The sequence below is a fragment of the Coenobita brevimanus genome, chromosome 100 (assembly GCF_032717465.1).
Source record: "Coenobita brevimanus isolate Jiangsu-jjx chromosome 100, ASM3271746v2, whole genome shotgun sequence".
Taxonomy (NCBI): Eukaryota; Metazoa; Arthropoda; class Malacostraca; order Decapoda; family Coenobitidae; genus Coenobita; species Coenobita brevimanus.
Genome location: NC_137053.1, coordinates 47,725,965 through 47,748,926, shown reverse-complemented (window position 1 = coordinate 47,748,926; position 22,962 = coordinate 47,725,965). Strand labels below are relative to the sequence as shown.

General features: G+C 38.6%; 1 protein-coding gene across 1 annotated transcript in view; it reads left to right on the top strand.

Annotated features, from left to right (window-relative positions):
• The window catches only part of LOC145414652 (uncharacterized), a 44,395-nt gene extending 21,709 nt beyond the window's left edge, over positions 1-22,686 (top strand). The window contains exon 4 of the mRNA XM_080284171.1: positions 22,545-22,686. Within this exon, the coding sequence (XP_080140297.1) occupies positions 22,545-22,686 (142 nt within the window). The remainder of the gene's footprint in view (positions 1-22,544) is intronic.
• The last annotated feature ends 276 nt before the right edge of the window (positions 22,687-22,962 follow it).

Sequence of the window (22,962 nt, the reverse complement as noted above, 5' to 3'; positions counted from 1 at the left end):
ATTTACATACATAATTGAAGACATGCTAAGAAGGATAATAACATCATTCATTAGACCAACCCTGGAATATGCATCAGTAGTCTGGAGTCCTCATCTCAAAACACGCATAGACAAGATTGAAAAAGTTCAAAGGGCCGCTACAAGATGGATACCAAGCATAAGGGACTTAAGCTACGAAGAAAGACTAAATAAACTGAATCTACCAACACTACAGGAGAGAAGGAAAAGAGGTGACATGATAATGCTATATAAGTGCATATCAGGGAAGGAGAAAATAGACATAAATGATTACTTAACATATGGAGAAGCATCAGCAAGAGGACACTGCAAAAAAACTGCAGAAGAAGAGAGGTGATAAAGACGTAAGGAAATTCAGTTTCCCAAACAGAGCAATTGATCATTGGAATGCACTACCGAATGAAATAGTGTGTGCCAAAACAATTCACAAATTTAAGGATATGTACGATAAATATGGTTTAAGACACGGGAAAGTACGAGCTTGACTCATTCCTGTAAAGATACAATTAGGTAAGAACAATTAGGTAAGGTAAGAACACACACACGCACGCGCGAGCAGAAGAATGTCCTCGTGATATAAGGGTTGAGGGATGATTAACCGGTGCTTCCCAAGGACCTCAGTTTTTTTTCTGTTTTCTGTCTAATGATGACTTTACCCAGCTTCGAACAGAATTTACGAAAGAAGGAGGTTAAATACGGACTTCATTAACAGACATGATTTTACCAGACGATAGACAAAACAATAAAATATGTGTGTCAATATTTGTTGTTGTTTTTTTTTGTTCTCATTTTATTGATTACTCCCGACAACATGGATTTTTTGTATGGATGATGTTCCTGCAGTTGCTCTATCACGGTCTGTCTGGCCAACCAGATTAATCGACCATAAGCGAGCAGCCGCCTTCCTGTGCCAGACAACGACTCGCCAGGGTCAGAACAGGTGCAGGGAAAATTAGGCAGGCGCAGCCTCCTGCTTCTGACAACACAGATCAATGATGCATGCTGAAGAGGTTAACTATGGCTACATCTAACCCATCCACTTAAAAAAAAAATAATAATACTCTCCTAGAGTGACCAAATTCCTCCAGGCATTGTTCGGTAGTAATGGATTATGGAGTTAATATACAAGTTGCTGCCAAACCTACAAGACAAAGCAGGAAATAATATTATGACGACACATGACACGACCTATAAAGCAGGACGACCAGTCTTTACAGTATGGTGACGTCTTCTTCATTTTTCTCTAATTACGGTTTGATGATTGTACTCTTTGGGAACAGTCAATAGGGAGGAAGTTAATGAAAACTATATCGAGCCGCGCCAGATCAAAATGGCCATCCCTAGCTAATCGCGTGGTGGTGGCAATATTATAAAAAAAACCGTCATCGTAATGAAAGGGTTTAAGTAAGACATGTGTCAGATGTTTACAGTTCAAGAGCTGACATCATTACGATCACGCCTGACTGCCGACGAAAGCAAGGTGACCTAGTAAGAGGAGGTGTAGCGTTACGGTGACATGAACCCGTATTCTCATCTGATTAGGTCCTTGTGAAAAGTGCTTAAAAACCTCCGTGGACTTAGTAGATTTTCTTGCACTCTTTGCCATTTAACTTGTTAAATAACATTCGTTCGTGAGACGTATGCAATTAATATTGGTAATACACGGGATTAATTAACACACAAACAGGAACATCAAAGCACTGGAATTAGAAGGGTTAGATACAGCCATATTTACTCTCGTAACTACTAGTTTGTAAGATGCATTACATCGTCTATTGGCAGCATGATTACAATGGAGGAGACGCCACTGAAGGGACAAGAGTTGCATACAGTTATTTAAATGAGTTAGATAATGAACCTCATTTGCCAAGCCAGATTAGCAAACGGTAAGGGCGACAGAGGGCAAGATTTGATAGCGATGACTGTAACTTTATACAAAAGTAGTGGCTAGAATCTGAGAAACAATTATTGTTTTGTAAAACCCGATAACATTTTAATTTTTGGATTCGTAATGATGATTTACCCAAAAATATGGTCCAATTGTGTAAATTGAGTCATGTTAAACAGTTCAAGACTGTGGCGGTGGAAGCAGTGCAGCCGTCAAGTAAACTGGCCAGGCTACGGTATTATATTTGGATTCTGCAAAACATGAATGATCCCAAACTACATTTCTAAGAAATCGGTGATTTATTAGTACGAATCCCGTAGCGCCGCTATGTTCTCTCATTTTTGCTGCATACGGTGAGCAGTTTTAAAAAATTGTAGCTACAGGATATTGAATAAACTCATTTTGTTCATTTTAGCGTTGACAGCACGCCTCACACGTAGAGGGATAGCAGTTGAAGCGTCTGTGTTTGATTACCAGATAACTATCAATGTGATGTTCACATATAGGAATGGGCTGACTCATTCACTATATCACTGAATGAACAATATCCTACCTGACTCAGTGAAGGTGTAGAATGGATGTTTAAGGATAGTTGTATATTGATTATGGAAGGGACCTTGATGCATCTAAGCTTCAGAAATGTTTCAGTATTTTTTCTGAGGAGAAAAATCACCAATACTGTAGGTCATGTCAGCAAATTACTGAATTTAAGATAGTTTATTGACTACCACGACGATAAAACTAACGGACAATGTGCTTTTACTTCACCATACGTCTTTCGTCAGGAATAACGTGTTTATGAAAGATAATGGACGTTCATTCATTCGTTCAAAGATTTCCTGCACATATAGCGCAGGCTGGGCCATACATTAGCCCGGTCAGTGGGGTATGGGCTGGTTACAAAGTAGTAAGGGAGGAGAACAGGACCTGGGGATTGCCCAGCCCACACGTCCTGTCTCCTCTTAACACAAGTGAAGTGATGAAACGTAAATATGTCTACAGTACAATAAAAACAGTATTTTCACACTAGTATACTTACATACGAAAATATCATTCGTTTTTGGAATGAATTTTTCGGTCTGTAGGAAGAAGCTAAATGAGAAAGCATGAGTTAGGTTGCTGAGAGCAGTGGTGAACAGAAAGGACAGAAGTGAATGGAGGCGGAAGGAGGCTCAACCATTTTCCATCTCGTTCCCCTCCGTACATCAAAGACATTCATTAAAACAGGTTGGAAGCAATCAAGAAAATGCCTATTAAGTCCTAACCTGACATGATTACGTTCAATCTACCGAAAAGCCTCCCTAGAAGAAAAATTACTTTTACGGTTATTATAAATTATGTAACAGCCCTATATAAAGTGTTAATATTGTCACACGTCATCATCATCACTGTCACTATGGATCCAAGTTGCATCAACAGACAGACCCACCTCAAGCAGTTTATACAAGTACAATTCATCAGCAAAATCATTAACAGTGTCCTTTTTAGATGATGTGAGGGGTGATGATTACATAAAAATGACTAATCTGACTTTAAAGCACTATTGGAAAAACCTTCTCGCCCTTGACTGACTCCCATTCGTTTTTTTTTTTTTTATCCTGCAAATATATGAGACATTAACCAGCAGAGTGTGAGTGAGGTAGAGGGAGAGGAGTAGAGAGAGACCCTATGGTGAAATGGAGCGATGGAATGGAGAGGTATAAAGGTGAAAGGACTATGAGCTGGAGAGTGGGTATCTATATTGCAGAGGACAGAAAGACGCAGGCGATTCATTTGTGGCAAACCCTTACTGGATTAATGCGTCTGACTAGAATGAGAGAAACAGAAAGTAAGGAACAGACGTTACATCAAGAAAATCACCGATTTTTTTTTTTTTCCATTGATGCATGTAAGACGGAAAAAACCAATAGAACTAAATGGATCTAATATGAAGGTCGTAGTTCACTTGTACATTATATGTATCTGAATATTGAGATGATTGGAATTTTTTCACTGAGTCTTTTTCCGCCTCAGCATACACAGTAAAGGTCTACATTCGGATGTTGTTTGGGGTACATTGCTTATACGGCATAGTGACGCTCAGAAAAACGGGAGTCATCACTCCTGCTCTACATGTCTGGTGATAATACCCCAACTCCCAGCCCAGGCGCTCCTGTTGGATTAGATAGTAAATATCAATAGATCTGTCACATGTCATGCACAACAATTTATACCCTACTCCCTGGTTCTGTGCCTACTTCTTTCTTTTCTCCAGCCATCCTACTCTCATAAACCCCCTGATCACTCACCATTCACTCCATATGAGCAGACCATCTCCAAGCACTTTTTTTTTTTTCTAACCAGTCAAATCTACTTTAACTATGATTTCAGCTCTCCTAAGCATTCACTTTTAAATTTATCTCCCATATTTTGTTTTTAGATAATGTGAGTGGCGATTATTACATAAAAATGACTAATATGGCTACAGCACTTCTGGAAAAACCTTCTCACCCCTGACTGGCACTCACTCATAATGGTTTCATATGTAAACAATTTTAGATAGGGATTAGTTACTGTTAGGTTAAGTTTGTATAATAATGAAGAATAATATTTTCTTTTTATTTTTAATTATTCTTAGTGCTTAAGGGTGCAAAAGAGGACATACGTGGATTAACTGAGACTAAACGGTGAAGGGAAGGTGTGAGAGAGTGGGAATATGGATACGGTATATCCGCGGGAGTACTGTAGGCGAGAATGAGAGGGCAAAAGAGGATGTTAAGTATTGTCGTGTGCAAGAAATGGAAGGGTATTATAGGAGAGAGTGGATTAGTTGCTTCAAGGATTGAATAGGTAAGACTGAAAGGAGGATTACAAACGTGGACGACTGTGTGTGTGCGAATAGCCACAACAGTGTCAGCGCTATCATTTCGAGGCTATTTTTTCTGCAGATCAGTATTTTTATATAAGAACAGGACGAAATTAATTTAAATATGAGCTGCCTTGCTTAGACTGACGAAGTTACAGCAAGTGATATTATTCTGAAACAGTGAGATAGTAACGTGGATGGAGGAGAGAGAGAGAGAGAGAGAGAGAGAGAGAGAGAGAGAGAGAGAGGATGGCCAGTTTCATAATTGCCCCGGTGAATTTTCACAAGTAACATTTTTCCTTGCAACTTTGACGAGTGACGAGAGGAAGTTGAGATGAATCACAAGACCCGGAATATTCCTATGTCATTTCCTAACTTCACTCGTTAATTGTGGAAGTTGCCAAAAGAAAAATGTCCTATCAGTGTCTAGCACACCGAACTCTCTGAGACTGGCATATTATTTTCGTTCATTTTGTTTCGTGCAATCTGAATGTTCAACCCGTGTGTCATTAACACATGTGATAGTGTTGCTGCAGTTGTGAATGCATAATAACACATCTCACCGGTCAAAAACTATGAATGGTATTTCTTACGCATCTCAAAATAAAAACATTTATGAATTGCAGACAACTGTTCCCGCTCCCTACAAAAGGCACAAATGACGCAGTTCCGACTATTCCACCAAAAGCCTAAACCTGAGAGAAACCGGTGTTGAGAGGACCATCTGACAATGGATAAAGTCCATTAACTTGGCAGAAATCGGCCCTGTAGTGGAATGGGTACGATAAAGGAAGGAAGGGGAAACACGGGAATGTGAGAGAAAAGAAGCATAAAGTAGACACGAAATGCAAGAGAGCGAACACGAACGTGAGAGAAACTATTGAATGGATTAATGAAACTAATCAGAGCTAGAACAAAAACCATTTTCAAAATACCCCTCCCATTCCCTGCTGATGTTGCCACGCTGGCAGACGCAGAGTTATGATCCTGCTGAAGCTGAATTCTTGATATACATCACCTGAACAACATCAAGAAACATAGACATCTGTTGGTAATAATTGTTATTTATATCTGAGGTGTAATGTCTTAAATACATTATTATGTAAAATAGTTGTTAAAACACGAACCGTGCAGGGACATTTCTTACTCTGAGGGTCAAACCAAAGGTAGTGACACATAAACCAAAAAAATAATAATAATAATAATAATTTACTTATGACATTTTTACACAGCATATCACGGTATTAGTTCCATTTTATAAAATAAGCTGGTGCAAAGTGGGACACTCCTAACCTAAATAGGACTATTTACAAACTTACCCAAAAACGATCAGTCAGACACTTCAGGTAACAGAGTACGCAATGGGGACAGCTACATTACTAGGCTGCTGTGCAGAAGTTATAGGCTGCTATGTACAAGTTCAATACAAATTCTTAACTTATTTGTACGAATCGGGTTCTTGGAGTAGTTCTTATACCAAATCACTAAACTTAAGACAGGGACTTAGAGGAGGCTGGAGTCGAGATAGGAGTGCTCCGCCACTATAGTCACTGTTGATATATCCCACTGTCCACTCCTCTTTTCCTCAAATGAGCCTGTCTAACACTTGGATACTATCTCTTTCCAATACTCTCTTGGAGAGGGTGGTTACATGCAGCTGGGGTTGCATTCAGTGGGGCGGTCCACATCACTTGGGTTCAGCTCCGCCTCCTTTTTCTTCTTGTAATTCGATGTGGGTTGACCATTATCAGTGACTGCAGCTATATCAACACACAGGAGTCAGTAGATAAGCTGCGGCTAAGATCAGCATTCACACGATTGGTTCCCCCTAAAACAGATTTCACATAGCCAAAGGCATCACACGGTAATTGCCCAGATTAGTGGTTGGGCAGCGGGCAGTAACATAATGCAGAGCTTTTCTCTTCCCCTTCCAAGCTTTGGAGCCATAAGTATTTTTTATCAGCGTTTTAAAAATATGTGAAAATTTCAAAATTATTCTCCCTGTGTGCTTAAAAACTCAATTTTAAAAGTGAGTGAGATCGTCACGAAACTGTGCTGTCAGGATAAGAACGGCAGATGGAAAATAATTATGTTGTCTTTACTTTCTTCTAAGGCAACGTAAGTTAACCCATAGATGATTAACTATTAACGGTTAGTGAATGAGACTTCCTTAGCCTGTATCATTCTTTTTCTGTGCCTGCCTCCTCCTTCCTATTTCTCCCATCTTTCCTGTCACTTCTTATTGCTTTTCTTTCCTTTACAGGTGGCTTTACATTGAGTGACAAGCCAAATGGTTCCGTTTAAGCCAAGAAACATTTTAGAACGCTGAGTGGTAACCATATAACCAAACCATACGTGCTCCCTACGTGTCAGCAAGTGGGTTGGTGGAGGGTTAGTGCCTCTCCCCGTAAAACAAATAACTCAGAGTCAAAGGGCCACCCCATACGGGATTATGGCGTCTGGCGATAGATAGATAGATAGGATGAGACTGCTGGCATATATCTGTACCACCACGACACAAAACCTCTGATATACAAAACAACATGACCAATGTATTCTTCCTTATATGTTTAGAAAATAGAGCAATGGGAGTCACATTACACCAAAACATTACAAATATTGTGTAACAACGACTGGCAAAAGTAATGCCCACCGCCTTTGTATATCTTAAAGTACTACTGTATAGCTTCACTATGTTCGCTGTCAACACTGAGAACGATAAATATTTTGTTTCTGGTATCTCGTTTCAAGCAGAGCCTGGTGCCATTAGCATTCATAACAAATATCTCACTGAGATGTGAGTGTATTGGATTAATTGTTTTCATCGTACATGTCTAAAAAATTATGTGAATGCAGTCTGGTAATTTTTTTTGATACATAGTACCTATTCTTGGTTGTTCCTCAGAGTATTGAGTTTTAAATATTCTCTGGCATCACATTTAGCCATCCTCCCCTTCTATCTTGACTTTCTTCTTGACTCTGTCTCTTTCGTATTGAGACTTGATTTCGTTCCAAAGCAACCAAGACCAAGATCCCTCTGTATCATCATGACGTTATGTGTATGCCTTTTTTATGCTGTAAATTCTATAGTTATAACAAATTCTAGCTTATTAATTTTTGCGTAATGAATGTTTAGAATAGGTGCCACAAAATATCAATAGAATCAGTGTATATCAAAGCCATGTGCAGTAACAAGCGGGGTGGAAGGTCATGTTTAGCTGTGAAAAGAGTAGGATACTATGGAAGTCCTGACGTTTCCTTTAAATTTTGATTACGACACCTTGGCATCCTTCAGCCCATAGTGGATCATACAGATGATAAGAAATGAGAAAATTTTAACAGGCTTCTTCTAGCTTCAACCACTTTCAAGATGCGAGAAATGCTCCTTCATGTTTGCTAATCTCTCTCTCTCTCTCTCTCTCTCTCTCTCTCTCTCTCTCTCTCTCTTCCAATTTACAAAAAAAAAAAAAAAAAAAAATCGATCTCGCATAGTTTTAAAGGCTACTGAGGACTACAGACTTTCATGTCAGGGTCTGATCTCAGCATTACTGAATGATAACTTTCACGCAATATAAAAATAAATATTTATATATATATATATATATATATATATATATATATATATATATATATATATATATATATTGCCAGACGCCTCAATCCCGTTTGGGGTGGCCACAAACAAATCGCCTCCAAGTCGCCCTGTCCCCCGCCATTTCACTCCCCTGCTCCCAACTCATACCCCCCTCTCTCATATACCTCTCCACCCCATCTCTCCATCTCATCCTCGGCCTCCCTCCCTCTTTCCCCCTCCACCTCACTCACATACACTCTCTTCGTCAGTCTTTGACCCTCCATCCTCTCCACATGGCCAAACCACCTCAGTGTGTTCCTCATAACGCTTCCTATCACATCCACATCAACACCACAACGCTCCTTTATATCCTCATTCGTCAGCCTGTCTCTCCATGTGACTCCACAGGCTCCTCTTAAATAACTCATTTCCACGGCTCTCACTCTTGACTTGTGTCCTTCCAACAACGTCCAAGCTTCACTTCCGTACGTTAGAGTTGGTATCACAATACTGTCATGTAGTAACTTTTTCACTTCCATGCTCACTTCCTGTTTCTTATCACTGCTTTCAAAGAACCAGCAACCTTTCTTCCCTGCTGTACCCTTTCAAGCACTTCACCCTCCAAACCTCCATCCTTACTCATCACACTACCCAAGTACTTAAACGTACTCACATTTTCCAATTCCTCACCATCCAACCTCGCTGTACATTCACTGACTTCACCTCTCTCAAAGACCATCACTTTACTCTTCCCTACATTCACCTTTAGATTCCGTTTCTTACACACTCTCTCAAACTCATCCACCAAGCCTTGCAGCTCCCCTTCGTCTTCACTCAACAACACGGTATCATCTGCAAACAACAGTACAGGGAGTTTCCAAACACTATCCTCTCTCACCAGGGCCACTCCAACATCCACTACCCTACCTTGTACCTCTTTTATTACCCCATCCATGTACAGATTGAACAACCATGGAGACATGACACATCCCTGTTTCAACCCAACTTTCAAAGAGAAAAATTCACTTAGTTCACCATCCACACGCACTGCAGCCTTCGCACCATCGTACATACTCTTCACAGCATTCAACAACTTCCCATCTATTCCATATATTCTTAACACTTTCCACAATCCTAGTCTATCCACCCTATCACATGCTTTCTCCAAATCCATGAAAGCCGCATACAACTTCTTTCCCTTCTCTAGAAACTTTTCCACTAAAGATCTGAGAATGAATATCTGATCTACACAACCTCCTCCCTTCCTAAAGCCTCCCTGTTCTTCTCCAACTAATTTCTCTGTTCTTTCTCTAACTCTGTCAATAAGTATCCTACCATATACTTTTCCCATTATACTAAGAAGACAAATGCCCCTATGATTACCACACACTTCTGGCTGCAGAAGGAAAGGAGTATCGGTATTAGCTGAAAGAAATTCACGGAGACCAGAACAAGGTAAATCCCACTGAACCTACATCTTATGAGAGATCTCACTCAGAAGCAATTATCATCTAATCTACTCCTAAGATAGGCGATTTTAGCAATGTCAGTCGGAAGTCCATTATTTGTATCTGCAGACTTGATCACTAATGCAATCATACAAGCTAATAGCAGGATTCATTCCTGTAAATTAATGACGCAATTCATCTTCCAGTATGATCGTTTAGGGGGTGGGAGGGGTTGAAGTTTGTGAAGCCACAATTTCAAAAGTCGGAGAACGAGAAGGTAAATGGGAATTATGTGATGTATTGAGGGGTTGGATATGAATGGGACTCAGCTGATTGAACTATTTCTCATGGTAATGTCTTCCCGTTTCTCAAACAAGTACAACTGTCGTGTGAGCTTTCAATCTGAGTCCGTTCTATTTCTTCTCCGGAAATATGTGTATAATCTTCAGATAAACTGATGATCTTAAAGTAAGGAAATGCCATTAAGCGATGACCTGGAGAAAAAATTAGTACAAGGATAATATTATGTACGTGAATACAAGTGAAGACATGTTTTTTAACTAAAATAAACTATTATGTATAATAACAGATAACGAAGGAGGATCTTTATATACCGGTGTGTATATATATATATATATATATATATATATATATATATATATATATATATATATATATATATATATATATATATATATATAAAATACTACCAGGAGTGCCTGATGTTGCCAGGGCCAAAAAGGCGAACACACTAATCCTATTTGTTCTAGTTCAGTCTTCCTTTCTACTCCAAAAAGACCATGTACTTCTTATACTTTTGAAGAGGGATTATGAGAGGTCCAGGAACTGTCTATTTCAGCTTTCCCAGACTAATGCACAATATATGTTCGTCCTTGTTTGCTATTACCGGTGACCTAAAATGATCTCGGAGATCAACCTCGCATAGCCTATGTCCGAACTGGAGGTCATGTGAGACTCCATGACAAAAATTAGGCGGCTGGGTCCAGTCCTTCGAGCATGTATTACCGATAACCTCAAATGACCTCCGACCAGTGACCTCAAATGACATCGGAGGTCGACCTCACATAGCCTATGTCCGAAATAGAGGTCATGTGAGTCTCCATGCCAAAAATTGGACTGCAGGGGTACCCGGCGTTGCCCCGGCCAAAAACATGAACACAACCAGTGACCTCAAATGACCCAGATCTGAATTTTGATCCCCCTAAAAACCATCCTTAGGTCACCTGATTCAGAATACATATGGGTCTGGGTGGTCTCTGGCCCTTAGTTTGGGCATGACTAAAGGACAAACAAACAAACAAAGCTGCTCTTATATATATATATATATATATATATATATATACTGATTTTTGCAAATGAAGTGCTCATATATATATATATATATATATATATATATATATATATATATATATATATATATATATATATATATATATATATATATATATATATATATATATATATATATATATATATATATATATATATATATATATATATATATATATATATATATATATATATATATATATATATATATATATATATATATATATATATATATATATATATATATATATATATATATATAAAATGTTTTGGAAGGAGGTGAAAAGGGTGCGAAAGGGAGAGTCTGGGAAGGAAGAACGAGTAAAAGCAGAGGATGGAAGGATGTTAATTGAGATGGATGCAGTAAGGAAGAGATGGGCAGAGTATTTTGAAAGATTGTTAAATGTAGAGGAGGAAAGGGTGGCTGAGATTGTGGCGGATGGAAGGGTGCAAGGAATAAATGTGTTGGGAGAGTTGAATGATTCTTTGATCACGAAGGAAGAAGTGGAGAAGGCAGTAAAGGAGATGAAAACAGGGAAAGCTGCAGGTATGGATGGGTGTGCTGTGGAATGCCTGAAGGGTGGTGGAGTGACTATTGTTGACTGGTTAGTAAGATTGTTGAATGTGTGCTTTGAGAAAGGTATGGTGCCAATTGACTGGGCAAGTGTTTGTGTGGTCCCGTTGTATAAAGGCAAGGGTGATAAGTATGAATGTACTAGCTTTAGGGGTATAAGTCTGTTGAGTGTTGTAGGTAAGGTGTATGGTAGAGTGTTAATTATGAGAGTTAGAGAGGGTACAGAGGGAGTGATTAGTGATGAGCAGTGTGGCTTTAGGAGAGGGAGGGGATGCGTTGATCAGGTGTTTGCTGTGAGACAAGTGTGTGAAAAGTATTTAGCGAAAGGCAAGGATGTGTTTTGGGCATTTATGGATTTAGAGAAAGCGTATGATAGAATTGATAGGGAGGCTTTGTGGACTGTTTTAAGATTGTATGGACTTGATGGTAGGTTACTAAAAGGGGTGAAAAGTTTTTATGTAAATAGTAGAGCGTGTGTAAGAGTGGGAAATGCTGTGAGTGATTGGTTTCCCGTGAGAGTGGGGCTGCGACAGGGATGTGTGATGTCGCCTTGGTTGTTTAATATTTACATGGATGGTGTTGTAAGGGAGGTGAATGCAAGAGTTTTAGGTGGTCTGAGTCTGGTAAATGTTGATGGAGGAGAGTGGAATCTGAAGCAGCTGCTGTTTGCAGATGATACTGCACTGGTGACTGATTCAGAGGAGAGATTGAGACAGTTGGTAGAGGAGTTTGGAAGGGTGTGTGAAAGGAGGAAATTGAAAGTAAATGAGAATAAGAGTAAAGTGATGAAGTGTACGAGGTTGATAGATGGTAGGGGGATGAATATAGTTTTGAATGGTGAGTTGCTTGAGGAGGTAGATTGTTTTAAATATCTAGGGTCACATGTTGCTGTGGATGGAAGAATAGATGCAGAAGTGAAGTTTAGAATAAATGAAGTAGGAAAGGTGCTGGGAGGAATGAAAAAAGTGTTTAAATGTCGTTCGCTTAGAATGGATGTAAAGAGAAGGCTGTATGAGGGTGTTGTGGTACCGACTGCATTATATGGGGCTGAAACATGGAATATGGGTGTAGCAGAGAGGAAAAGTTTGAATGTAATGGAGATGAGATGTCTGAGGAGTATGTGTGGAGTGACGCGTATGGATCGGGTGCGAAATGATGAAGTGCGAAGGAGAACTGGAGTTGTTCGGGAGATGGCTGGTAGAGTTGAGCAGAGGGTGTTGCAATGGTTTGGACATATGGAGAGAATGGATAATGAGCGATTGGTGAAAAAGATAACTAGATCTGATGTGAGAGGTGTAAGGCTGAGAGGAAGACCACGAATAGGATGGATGGACAGTGTGAAGAGAGCGCTGGATGCGAGAGGGATGTCTGTTGAGCAAGGAAGAGTGGCTGTGCGTGACAGAAATAAATGGAGAGAAATTGTGAATGAATAAGTGATGACGCAGCCCTGAGGGGATATTCTCCTGCATTTGGTCTGATCAGCTAGTCAGGTCAGGTGCGGGTAAGGGGATGGGTCTGTTATGATGTGGCAGGGGTAAACCAGTTCTGCTGTCGGGCCCTGCTGCGGATGTCACTGATTGCATTGCCCAGTTGACCCTTGTGCGGTGTGGTGCGGTGAGGATCTGTCCGTTCTCCCCTTTGGGGCTAAGATGCAAATGAATGTGTTTGAATGGATGAGTAAATGGAGAGTGAGTCGTCCTGTCTCGGCTACCTCCCTTTCCTTGGGGGAAGCAGCCTAGGTATATAGATAGATAGATATATATATATATATATATATATATATATATATATATATATATATATATATATATATATATATATACTGATTTTTGCAAATGAAGTGCTCATATATATATATATATATATATATATATATATATATATATATATATATATATATATATATATATATATATATACTGATTATTGCAAATGAAGTGCTCATATATATATATATATATATATATATATATATATATATATATATATATATATATATATATATATATATATACTGATTTTTGCAAATGAAGTGCTCATATATATAGTATATATATATATATATATATATATATACTGATTTTTGCAAATGAAGTGCTCATATATATATATATATATATATATATATATATATATATATATATATATATATATATATATATATATATACATACTGTATATATATATATATATTGGTTTTTACAAATGAAGTGTTCATATGGATGTATGTAGTAAATGAAAGTGAAGAGTATAAAAAATCATCTGAGGAACTTGTTTTGAATACAGTATTTCAATCTTCTAAGAGAAGAGAAAAAAAAGGTGTGAAGGTTATTAGTCCATTGATAACAGCAGAAACTTTTTACTGAATGGTTTTAACTTGCAACCTATTTATACAGCATATGGCGTAGGGCGTGTATGAGTTGGTATTGATAGCTGGTGGGAGGTGCGGTGGACGAGTTGCAGGTCATTTGGTCACTGGAGGTTTAGCAGTTAGCAGAATCGTGGTAGGAATGGACAGCCAAGTAGGCTTGGTGACCGGCAGTCTGGGCGACAGACAGGCTTCGTGACGGGCAGACTTGGTGACAGACTGGTTCGATGACAAACTAGGTCGATGACAGACGGGCTCAATGAGAGACAGGTTCGGTAACAGACGGGCCAGATGACAGACAGGTTAGATGACAGCCGGGCTCGATGACAGGCAGGTTCTATGACAAAATGGCTTGGCAACAGATGGCAGACAGTCAGTTTACAGGCTATTAGATCTGATGGTAGACAGACTTGAAAGAACGGCGTGTGTTTGGCCTTCCTGAAGCCAATATGTGTGACGTAGAGCCACAAATGTACCATCAGGATTTCAGGTTATTCTTAAAGACTCCGTATTACTACTGGATGCTATACTGGGAAAGAGTTGTGTTACACTCCCGGAGTCTAGTTGATCTCTGTCTCTCATACAATCTTTCAGGGTAAAGGTAAGAGAGAATCCTTGTTGTGGCTTGCTCAATGTCATGACTATGTTTGTGTATACATAAAACAGTCTCCTTAGCAGGTTTGGCAAGAGGGCAACCGACCGCTGCCAATTCATATCACTCTGGCAGCGCCTGAGTCATGACAGCTGAGCAACAAACATCCACTCGCTTACAGGACAGTTGAAAAAATCTAGATTTCTCGATATTATTCTTTCTTCATTTTTCTTTATTAGACCTATCCAGTGCTGAAGTGGCAAAATCGACAACCTTGTTTTTTTCTTTTTTGACACTCATGGAAAGAAGCCAATATCCATCCAGTTCCGAAGAAAGGAAATTCCTCTGACCCCTCTGATTACAGACCAATAGCTGTCACATCTTCTCTTGGCAAGGTATTTGAAACTTTAATTAATAAGCACATTGTTAAACATCTTGAATCCAACAACTTAATTAGTGATAGACAATATGGTTTCCGCCACGAAAGATCCACCATTGACATATTCAGTCTCCTAACTCATTCCATCCATCAATCAATTGATCTACATGGAGGAACTCATGCAATAGCTCTTGATATTTCTAAAACTTTCGACAGAGTATGGCACCGTTCCCTGCTGTCCAAACTCCCTTGCTATGGACTAACGTCCTTTGTTCCTTTGATTTCTTCATATCTTAGTGACAGGAAAGTAAAATTAAAAGTAGATGATATACATTCCAATTTCCACTCAATTAACGCCGGCATGCCGCAAGGGTCAATTCTGGCGCCAACCCTATTCCTGGTCCATGTTAATGATCTCTTATCTGTCACCCACAATCAAATCCACTCATATGCAGATGACTCAACACTACATAGTTCATTCACCCTCAGACACCCATTTACAAAGCCTAATATCTCTATCTCTCAACTCACTACAGCCATCTCCATAAATCAAGACCTATTTACGATCAGTGAATGAGGACAAAACAACCTTGTCTCTTTTAATGCTAGCAAAACTAAATATATACAATTTACTAATAGACAGATATTGCCAGATTCGTACATTACCTTCAGTGCTACTAATACTCCCATCTCCAAAAGTATTGAAATTCTTGGCGTCTCATTACCAATGCTCTCAGCTGGACCTCTCATGTTAGATCACTTGCTAAAACCGCCTCAAAGAAACTTGGATTATTGTACAGAGTCCGTAACTTCTTCGCTGATGAGCAGTTAGCTATAATTTATGAGTCATGTGAGCTCGCAGCTTGAATATTGCTCACCCTTGTGGAGTGGATGTGGAGAGGTTGCATTAAAACAACTGGACAAAATTCAGAACAAAGCTGTTAGAATTATTAACAACCCTGCCATTACAAATAAACTACTTCCCCTGCAAGTAAGAAGGAATGTTGCATCCCTTGCATTATTTTAGATATTTTTATGGCAAATGCTCAGACGAAGTTGCGTCCATAGTGCCACCTCTCCGTGCCTTCACTCGTGCTACATGGGCATCTGGTAGCGCTCATGACTGGAATGTCACTCAGCCGTATTGCAGAACTTCTGCCTATCAGAATTTTTTCATTCCCCGACCTCCATCTCTCTGGAACACGCTTCCTCAGAGTTGTTTTCCTCCAAATTTCAACCCATAGCTGTTCAAGTCTAACTATTACAAATATTTTATGAACAGAGGACACCAGTAATCTGGTGTATGGATCATTTTTTTTTATTCGTTTGTTTTTCCTTCCTCCGTTCTGTTATTAAATATATACATATATATATATATATATATGTTATTATATATATATATATATATATATATATATATATATATATATATATATATATATATATATATATATATATATATATATATATATATATATATATATATATATATATATATATGTATTGCCGAAAAAATTGTCAATGGCAATAGGTTGAGATTTGGTCAACTTTAACAGTTTTAATCCGATTTTAACCAAGCTTGAAAGAAGAGTGCAGGGCAAGCAAAGGATGAAGTCGTTGAATTTTCAGAACAATAAGTTAAAAATTAAGGTCACAGAACACTCTTGAACTTATGACCCTTTAACTCATTTTTTTTTTTTTTTTCCGGTTTAACTTGGTGAATCGGTTCTTGGCCAGTGAAAAGTTAAAATTGTCAAAATTGAGAACAACAACTCCATGTTTAAGGCTGCATGACAAGATCAGCTTAGAACTTTTTATCTGATGTGAAGCAAAATTAGTGGAGGGATTAATGGTCACGCAGTTAGTCAAAGGTCAAGGTCACAGAACTACATTGAACTACAGTGTTAGACCAATCGCAAGCCGTGGGTGCTGTGGTGTGTCACAGTGCTCCTCCTTGTTAGTTTCCCCGGATTTTTTTTTTTTTTTCCAACATGAAGTATTTCAAGTTTGAAAAGAATCGGTCAGAGCTCAAAGTCACAGAGCTACGTTAAAAATTCTGTCATCTGCCTATCACGTGGCGTGGGTGTCTTGCTCACTTAGTGATCATTCTTGTTATTATCTCCAAAAATTTCATCAGTTGAAGGGAAACTTCTCGAAGTGAAACGAGTTAGTCAAAACCTAAAATAATCACTTCACTTATTCGAAATTCTTAAGTTGAAAAACTTAACAAAAATCGTAGAAAAGAAACTCAAAAAAGAAAAAAAAAAGAAAAAAAAATGAAGATGTAGAGATGGAAGTGAGAAAAAAATCACTGGAACATAATCGAGACAGTAAAACCTCATCAAAACGACATATAATCACACCCCAACTTTTTAAAATAGCTTATTGTTGAGATCAATTGGAGGCATTTTTGTTACACCATAATGGTGCACACTGGAAAGAGAGAAAGAGAGAGAGAGAGGGAGAGATGCGCGGCTGGGATTATATGTCGTTTTACAGTTAACAGCCCTAGATCTTGTTCCGAGGTATTTTGGCGCACTGTCACCCCCACCCCATCGTACATAAAAAAAAAAAAAAAAAAAAAAAACAGGAATTGTAGTTGCTATACCTAAGAACAATGAGCTCTTATTACTGAAATGTCTGATAACCCTCTCACTGTAAGTGATCTCTTCAAAGATTAATAAAATAGTTCTAAAGTAGGAAGAACAAATTATAAGGGACGTTATCACGCTGAAAGCACCAGTATTCCGGCCAAAAGCTGACCAAGCGTAAGCAGTCGGACCCCGAACAGAAATTGACTGGCTTTTCTCAACTTTTATTTCCTGAACTCAAAGAAGTAAAAAATGTGGTCTTTTTTTTTCTGGAATCCAGCCCACCATATATATAATCATGGAGGGGTGGCACAGTATTCATTACGGGTCAGGTGACTTCAAAGGATAGGATGTATCGTTTGTTTTTACCCAGAGTTGCGTTGTAACCTTTCAGACTAATGGATGAACGACTCTTTAGCTGTGAATGAGCTTCAGTGTGGTTTTGAAGGCCAACATTTAAGCTTGCAAGCAGCATGAGCAGCCGCACCACACTTTACTCCATCAGTGGTTAACTCACGGTGACAAGTATGTTGTAGGGATGGGATAATTCTCACACCATGACTCAAATACTTTCACCTGATGCATTCCAGAATCTAGAATAACACGAGACACCGCTGATAACTCTTGCACGACAGCTTTGGATATTTCACGCCTCTTGAAAGTCAAGTTAAATTTATAATCATGAACATACAAAGCCCAATTTTTACAACTGTAGTAGCAGCAGCAGGAGCAGCAACAGCAGCAACAGCAGCAGCAGCAGCAGCAGTAATAATAATAATAATAATAATTAATAACGACAGCATTCTTAAAACAGGGATCATGAAGGCGTCTGAACCAGTCCTGAAACTATAATGAGACCAAAGGGTCTTTGACCGAACTTTTTCAGTCAGAATATTCCACAGTGTAGAAGAGTATCTGTTCAACATCGAAAGCAAAATCGAAATAACGTTATCGTACTAAATGGGTTACTACTGAGGTTTCTTCAAAGCTGAGTGCATTGTACGTGTCTTGCGGAACAACAGCAAAAAAAAAAAAAAAAAAAAAAAAAAAATGGAAGAAAAGAAAAAGAAAGGAAGAAAAGAAAAAGAAAGGAAGAAAAGAAAAAGAAAGAAAAGAAAGAAAGGAATATGAAACAGAAAACCGGACTGAAGGTGTTAAAGCGCTATGCAAAGGGGCATTCAGGCTTACCGCTCACTTGTAACTAATACAGTTATACTTATTACCATTATGACTCTCAAAACTTGGATACTTGCATGATTCATTCTGTCAGGTTTATGAATACGACTACAGTCCATTAAATTCACAAGATTATCAGAAAACCCTTTCTTCTAGTGTTTTTTTTATTTTCATTATTATTATTATTTTTTGGTGGTTATTAAGGGCACCAAGGGAGGACGTCCTTTGCATATGACGCACTGTACCACCACTTTTGGGTTATTACTAAGTTTTATTTATTTATTTATTTATTTATTTATTCATTTGTTTATTGCCAGGGGTAGGGGAATGCCTCTTAAAGAAGGCGAGGGGCCATTGATGGAGTAAAAAAATAATTTGGTGGTGATGAGGACAAATATTTTGGTATCTCACGTACCGGAAGGTTTACTGAGGACTATTTTGACCTTCAGAGGACAGAAAATCAAACCCAAAATAAAAAAAACGGAAGAAGGAAAGAATAGAACACTACAGGAATACATTTCACTTTGCTCTGTGGCCATGACATTTGACAGACTGCTCTAAATATCGAATGCGTTCGTTCTTGCCTGACCCTTCACCTTTCCACCATGTTGGGTTCAGACCAAATCAGCGCCTTTTGAGCTTAATCTTGCCCTGTGACCATAACTTGACATTTCCTTGTCACCTTGTCCTCTGACTGATTGTTCTCAAAAGTAAATGCCGTCGCCATTACTGTATCATGGACTCTTCCACAAAGTTTGGTATAACACGAATAGAAAAATTTTAAGGTCGAGCTTGCCGTGTAACCTTGACCTGATGTACGCTTGTCAAATATAATTGGTCAACATCTTGGCTAAACGTCAGTACTTCCATCTAGACAGGTTCATATTAGATCAAGATTATTTTAGATTTTCTGTTCACACGCAATGGGTCGAACTTTGATCTTACCCTGTGACCTTGATCTTTGACTTTTTTTTTTTTCTCACAAATGACTCACATCATTCTTCTCTTAACCTCATCCGTAGTAGCAAATTTGATTTAAAGTGGATAAAAACTATAAAAGTTGATATTCCTACTTCAAACTATGAACTAGCCCTGAGACCTTGGCCTTTGAACTATTGTTAAAATAAATAGGTCACCCCCTTAGCTGATCCTCAAGTTTTCCACTAAGGGTTTCTTAAAATCGGATAAAACTGTTTAAGTTCTATTGTTCACACACACATACACACACACACACACACACACACACACACACACACACACACACACACACACACACACACACACACACACACACACACACAATCAATCAATCAATCAATCAATCAAAACATATTACTGGCTCTCGCTTCATGAACTAGAGTATAAAAATCGTCTGGCGTCAGTCGGACCTTAACCTGGAAAGATTATACTCAGAAATATGTAAAGTATGTGTAAATGCTGTAGGACGTTAAATATGAATAATATATCGCAAGGAAAGAGTAGCTGTAAGTCTCCTAAGCCAACGAGAACGCGGCCTAAAGTGTCCTTACTCATGTTCTGTTTGTTATTTGCTACGACTCACTGCTGTACCCTGGGTACTCTACCGGTACCTTTTTGGCTGCTGAAAATGTATGTTTTGTCTTTCCCTGTAACTGGATGTCCTCTGAGTTTCTTTTTAACTGGATATCTTCTGTATCTCCCTTTAACTGGATATTTTCTGTGTCACCCTGTAGCTCAATGTTCTCTGTCCCCCTGTGATTAATTCGATATTATTAGTCACTATACTTTGTGTTTCCCTGTAACTGCATGTCCTTTCTCCCCCTGCCCTGTCTCCCTTTGACTAACTGTCCCTTTGTCTCCCAGTAATTGTCATGTTCTCCGCGTCTCCCTGTAAATGTATGTATAGTTTGATTCGCTGTGATTGCACGACCATTTTTATCTCCCTGTATATTATCCGCTGTGTCTCCCTGTAACTGTGTCGGGCCATTGCGGCATCGAAGAGAAAAATGATTGGATGGGCAGCATATTGGATGGGAGCCTCGCCAATACCCGCTGAATAGCCACCCTCTCTCCCCCAACCATCACACAGCGCGATAAACGGCGTGAACCTCAAAGCGATTTGTTTGTTGATATTCTACCTACAAATAACTAATTTTTTAGACTGAGATAAACGGCTGAAAAACAGTACGGTTGAAATCCAGTATACAGAGAGAGAAAATAGAGGATATGATGTTGGCAAAATGCAAGTAACCTTCTTTTTTCTACATAGATTTTCTTATTTTATATTATTTCACAAAAATATTACACACACCTATATTTGTTATCTGAAATATCATACATAGCAAAATTTCTCTAGTGAATTATAGACTGAAAAAAATTACTTGCACAATACAATAGATTCTCAGTGATGAAAAAAGAATAGAGGCTCAAAGATGACACCAACCTCCAAGAGAGACCAATTACGTACACTAGTGATGGTCCTAGTGTATGTTTTTCAACATTCGGGAATGCATATAAGCATTTTCAGTATTCGTGAATACGAATGTGAATATCTTGTTTGATGACATAGAAATGTTAGTTATTCATATTTTTTTTGCACGATAGTAATTTCCTTGTAAGTATTTCAGCCACAGAAAACTGAAGGAACAAGTTTCTATCAATTTTCTTTGTTACAAGATCCAGCTCTTACATGCATCCCTCTGGGATTCCTCCTGGACCAACTTCGAACAAACCCAGAACTGATCACGTGAGACAGGCGTTCTCTCTCTCTCTCTGAAATTTTTGAGATTTACCGTACTTTTTCTGGTTATGTGCTAAAAATCTGGAGATTATCCATTTTTCAATGAGAAATCCTGAAAATCTGTCATTAGGTAAGAAGTACTGAGAAATCCAGACGTTCCTGGGAAATTAAAAACACCGCATGATGCAGCAAGCAGCCTTGGCTAGCTTGGTGCAGCTGCTTGGATGGCAACATTAGCTTAGAACACTCGTTCAACTCATGCTTTTAATTCTTTCTTAGATTTTTTCTTCGTGTCCTAGTCTGGGCAAAGGCTTCAGGGCCTATTCCTAAGAAAGGGTTTTCCGATAATCTTGTGAATTTAATGGACTGTAGTCGTATTCATAAACCTGACAGAATGAATCATGCAAACACCCAAGTTCTCAGAGTCATAATGGTAATAATTATAACTGTATTAGTTACAAGTGAGCGGTAAGCCTGAATGCCCCTTTGCATAGTGCTTTAACACCTTCAGTCCGGTTTTTTATATTTCATATTTCTTTCTTTCTTTTTCTTTTTTCTTCCTTTTTTTTTTTTTTTTGTACCGCAAGACACGTACAATGCACTCAGCTTTCAAGAAACCTCAGTAGTAACCCATTTAGTACGATAACGTTATTTCGATTTTGCTTTCGATGTTGAACAGATACTCTTCTACACTGTGGAATATTCTGACTGAAAAAGTTTGGTCAAAGACCCTTTGGTCTTATCATAGTTTCAGGACTGGTTCAGACGCCTTCACGATCCCTGTTTTAAGAATGCTGTCGTTATTATTATGATTATGATTATGATGATGATGATGATGATGATGATGATGATGATGATGATGATGATGATGATGATTATTATTACTACTACTACTACTATTATTACTACAGCTAGTACTGCTGCTGCTGCTGCTGCTGTTGCTACTACTACTACTACAACTACTACAGTTGTAAAAATTGGGCTTTATATGTTCATGATTATAAATTTAACTTGACTTTCAGGAGGCGTGATATATCCAAAGTTGTCCTGCACGAGTTATCAGCGGTGCCTCGTGTTATTTTAGATTCTGGAAGGCATCAGGTGAAAATATTTGAGTCATGGTGTGAGAATTATCCCATCCCTACAACATACTTGTCACCGTGAGTTACCCACTGATGGAGTAAACTGTGATGCGGCTGTTCATGCTGTCTGCAAGCTTAAATGTTGACCTTCAAAACCACACTGAATCTCATTCACAGTTAAAGAGTCGTTCATCCATTAGTCTGAAAGGCTACAACGCAACTCTTGGTAAAAACAAATGATAAATCCTATCCTTTGAAGTCACCTGACCCGTAATGAATACTGTGCCACCCCTCCATGATTATATATATGGTGGGCTGGATTCCAGAAAAAAAAAGACCACATTTTTTACTTCTTTGA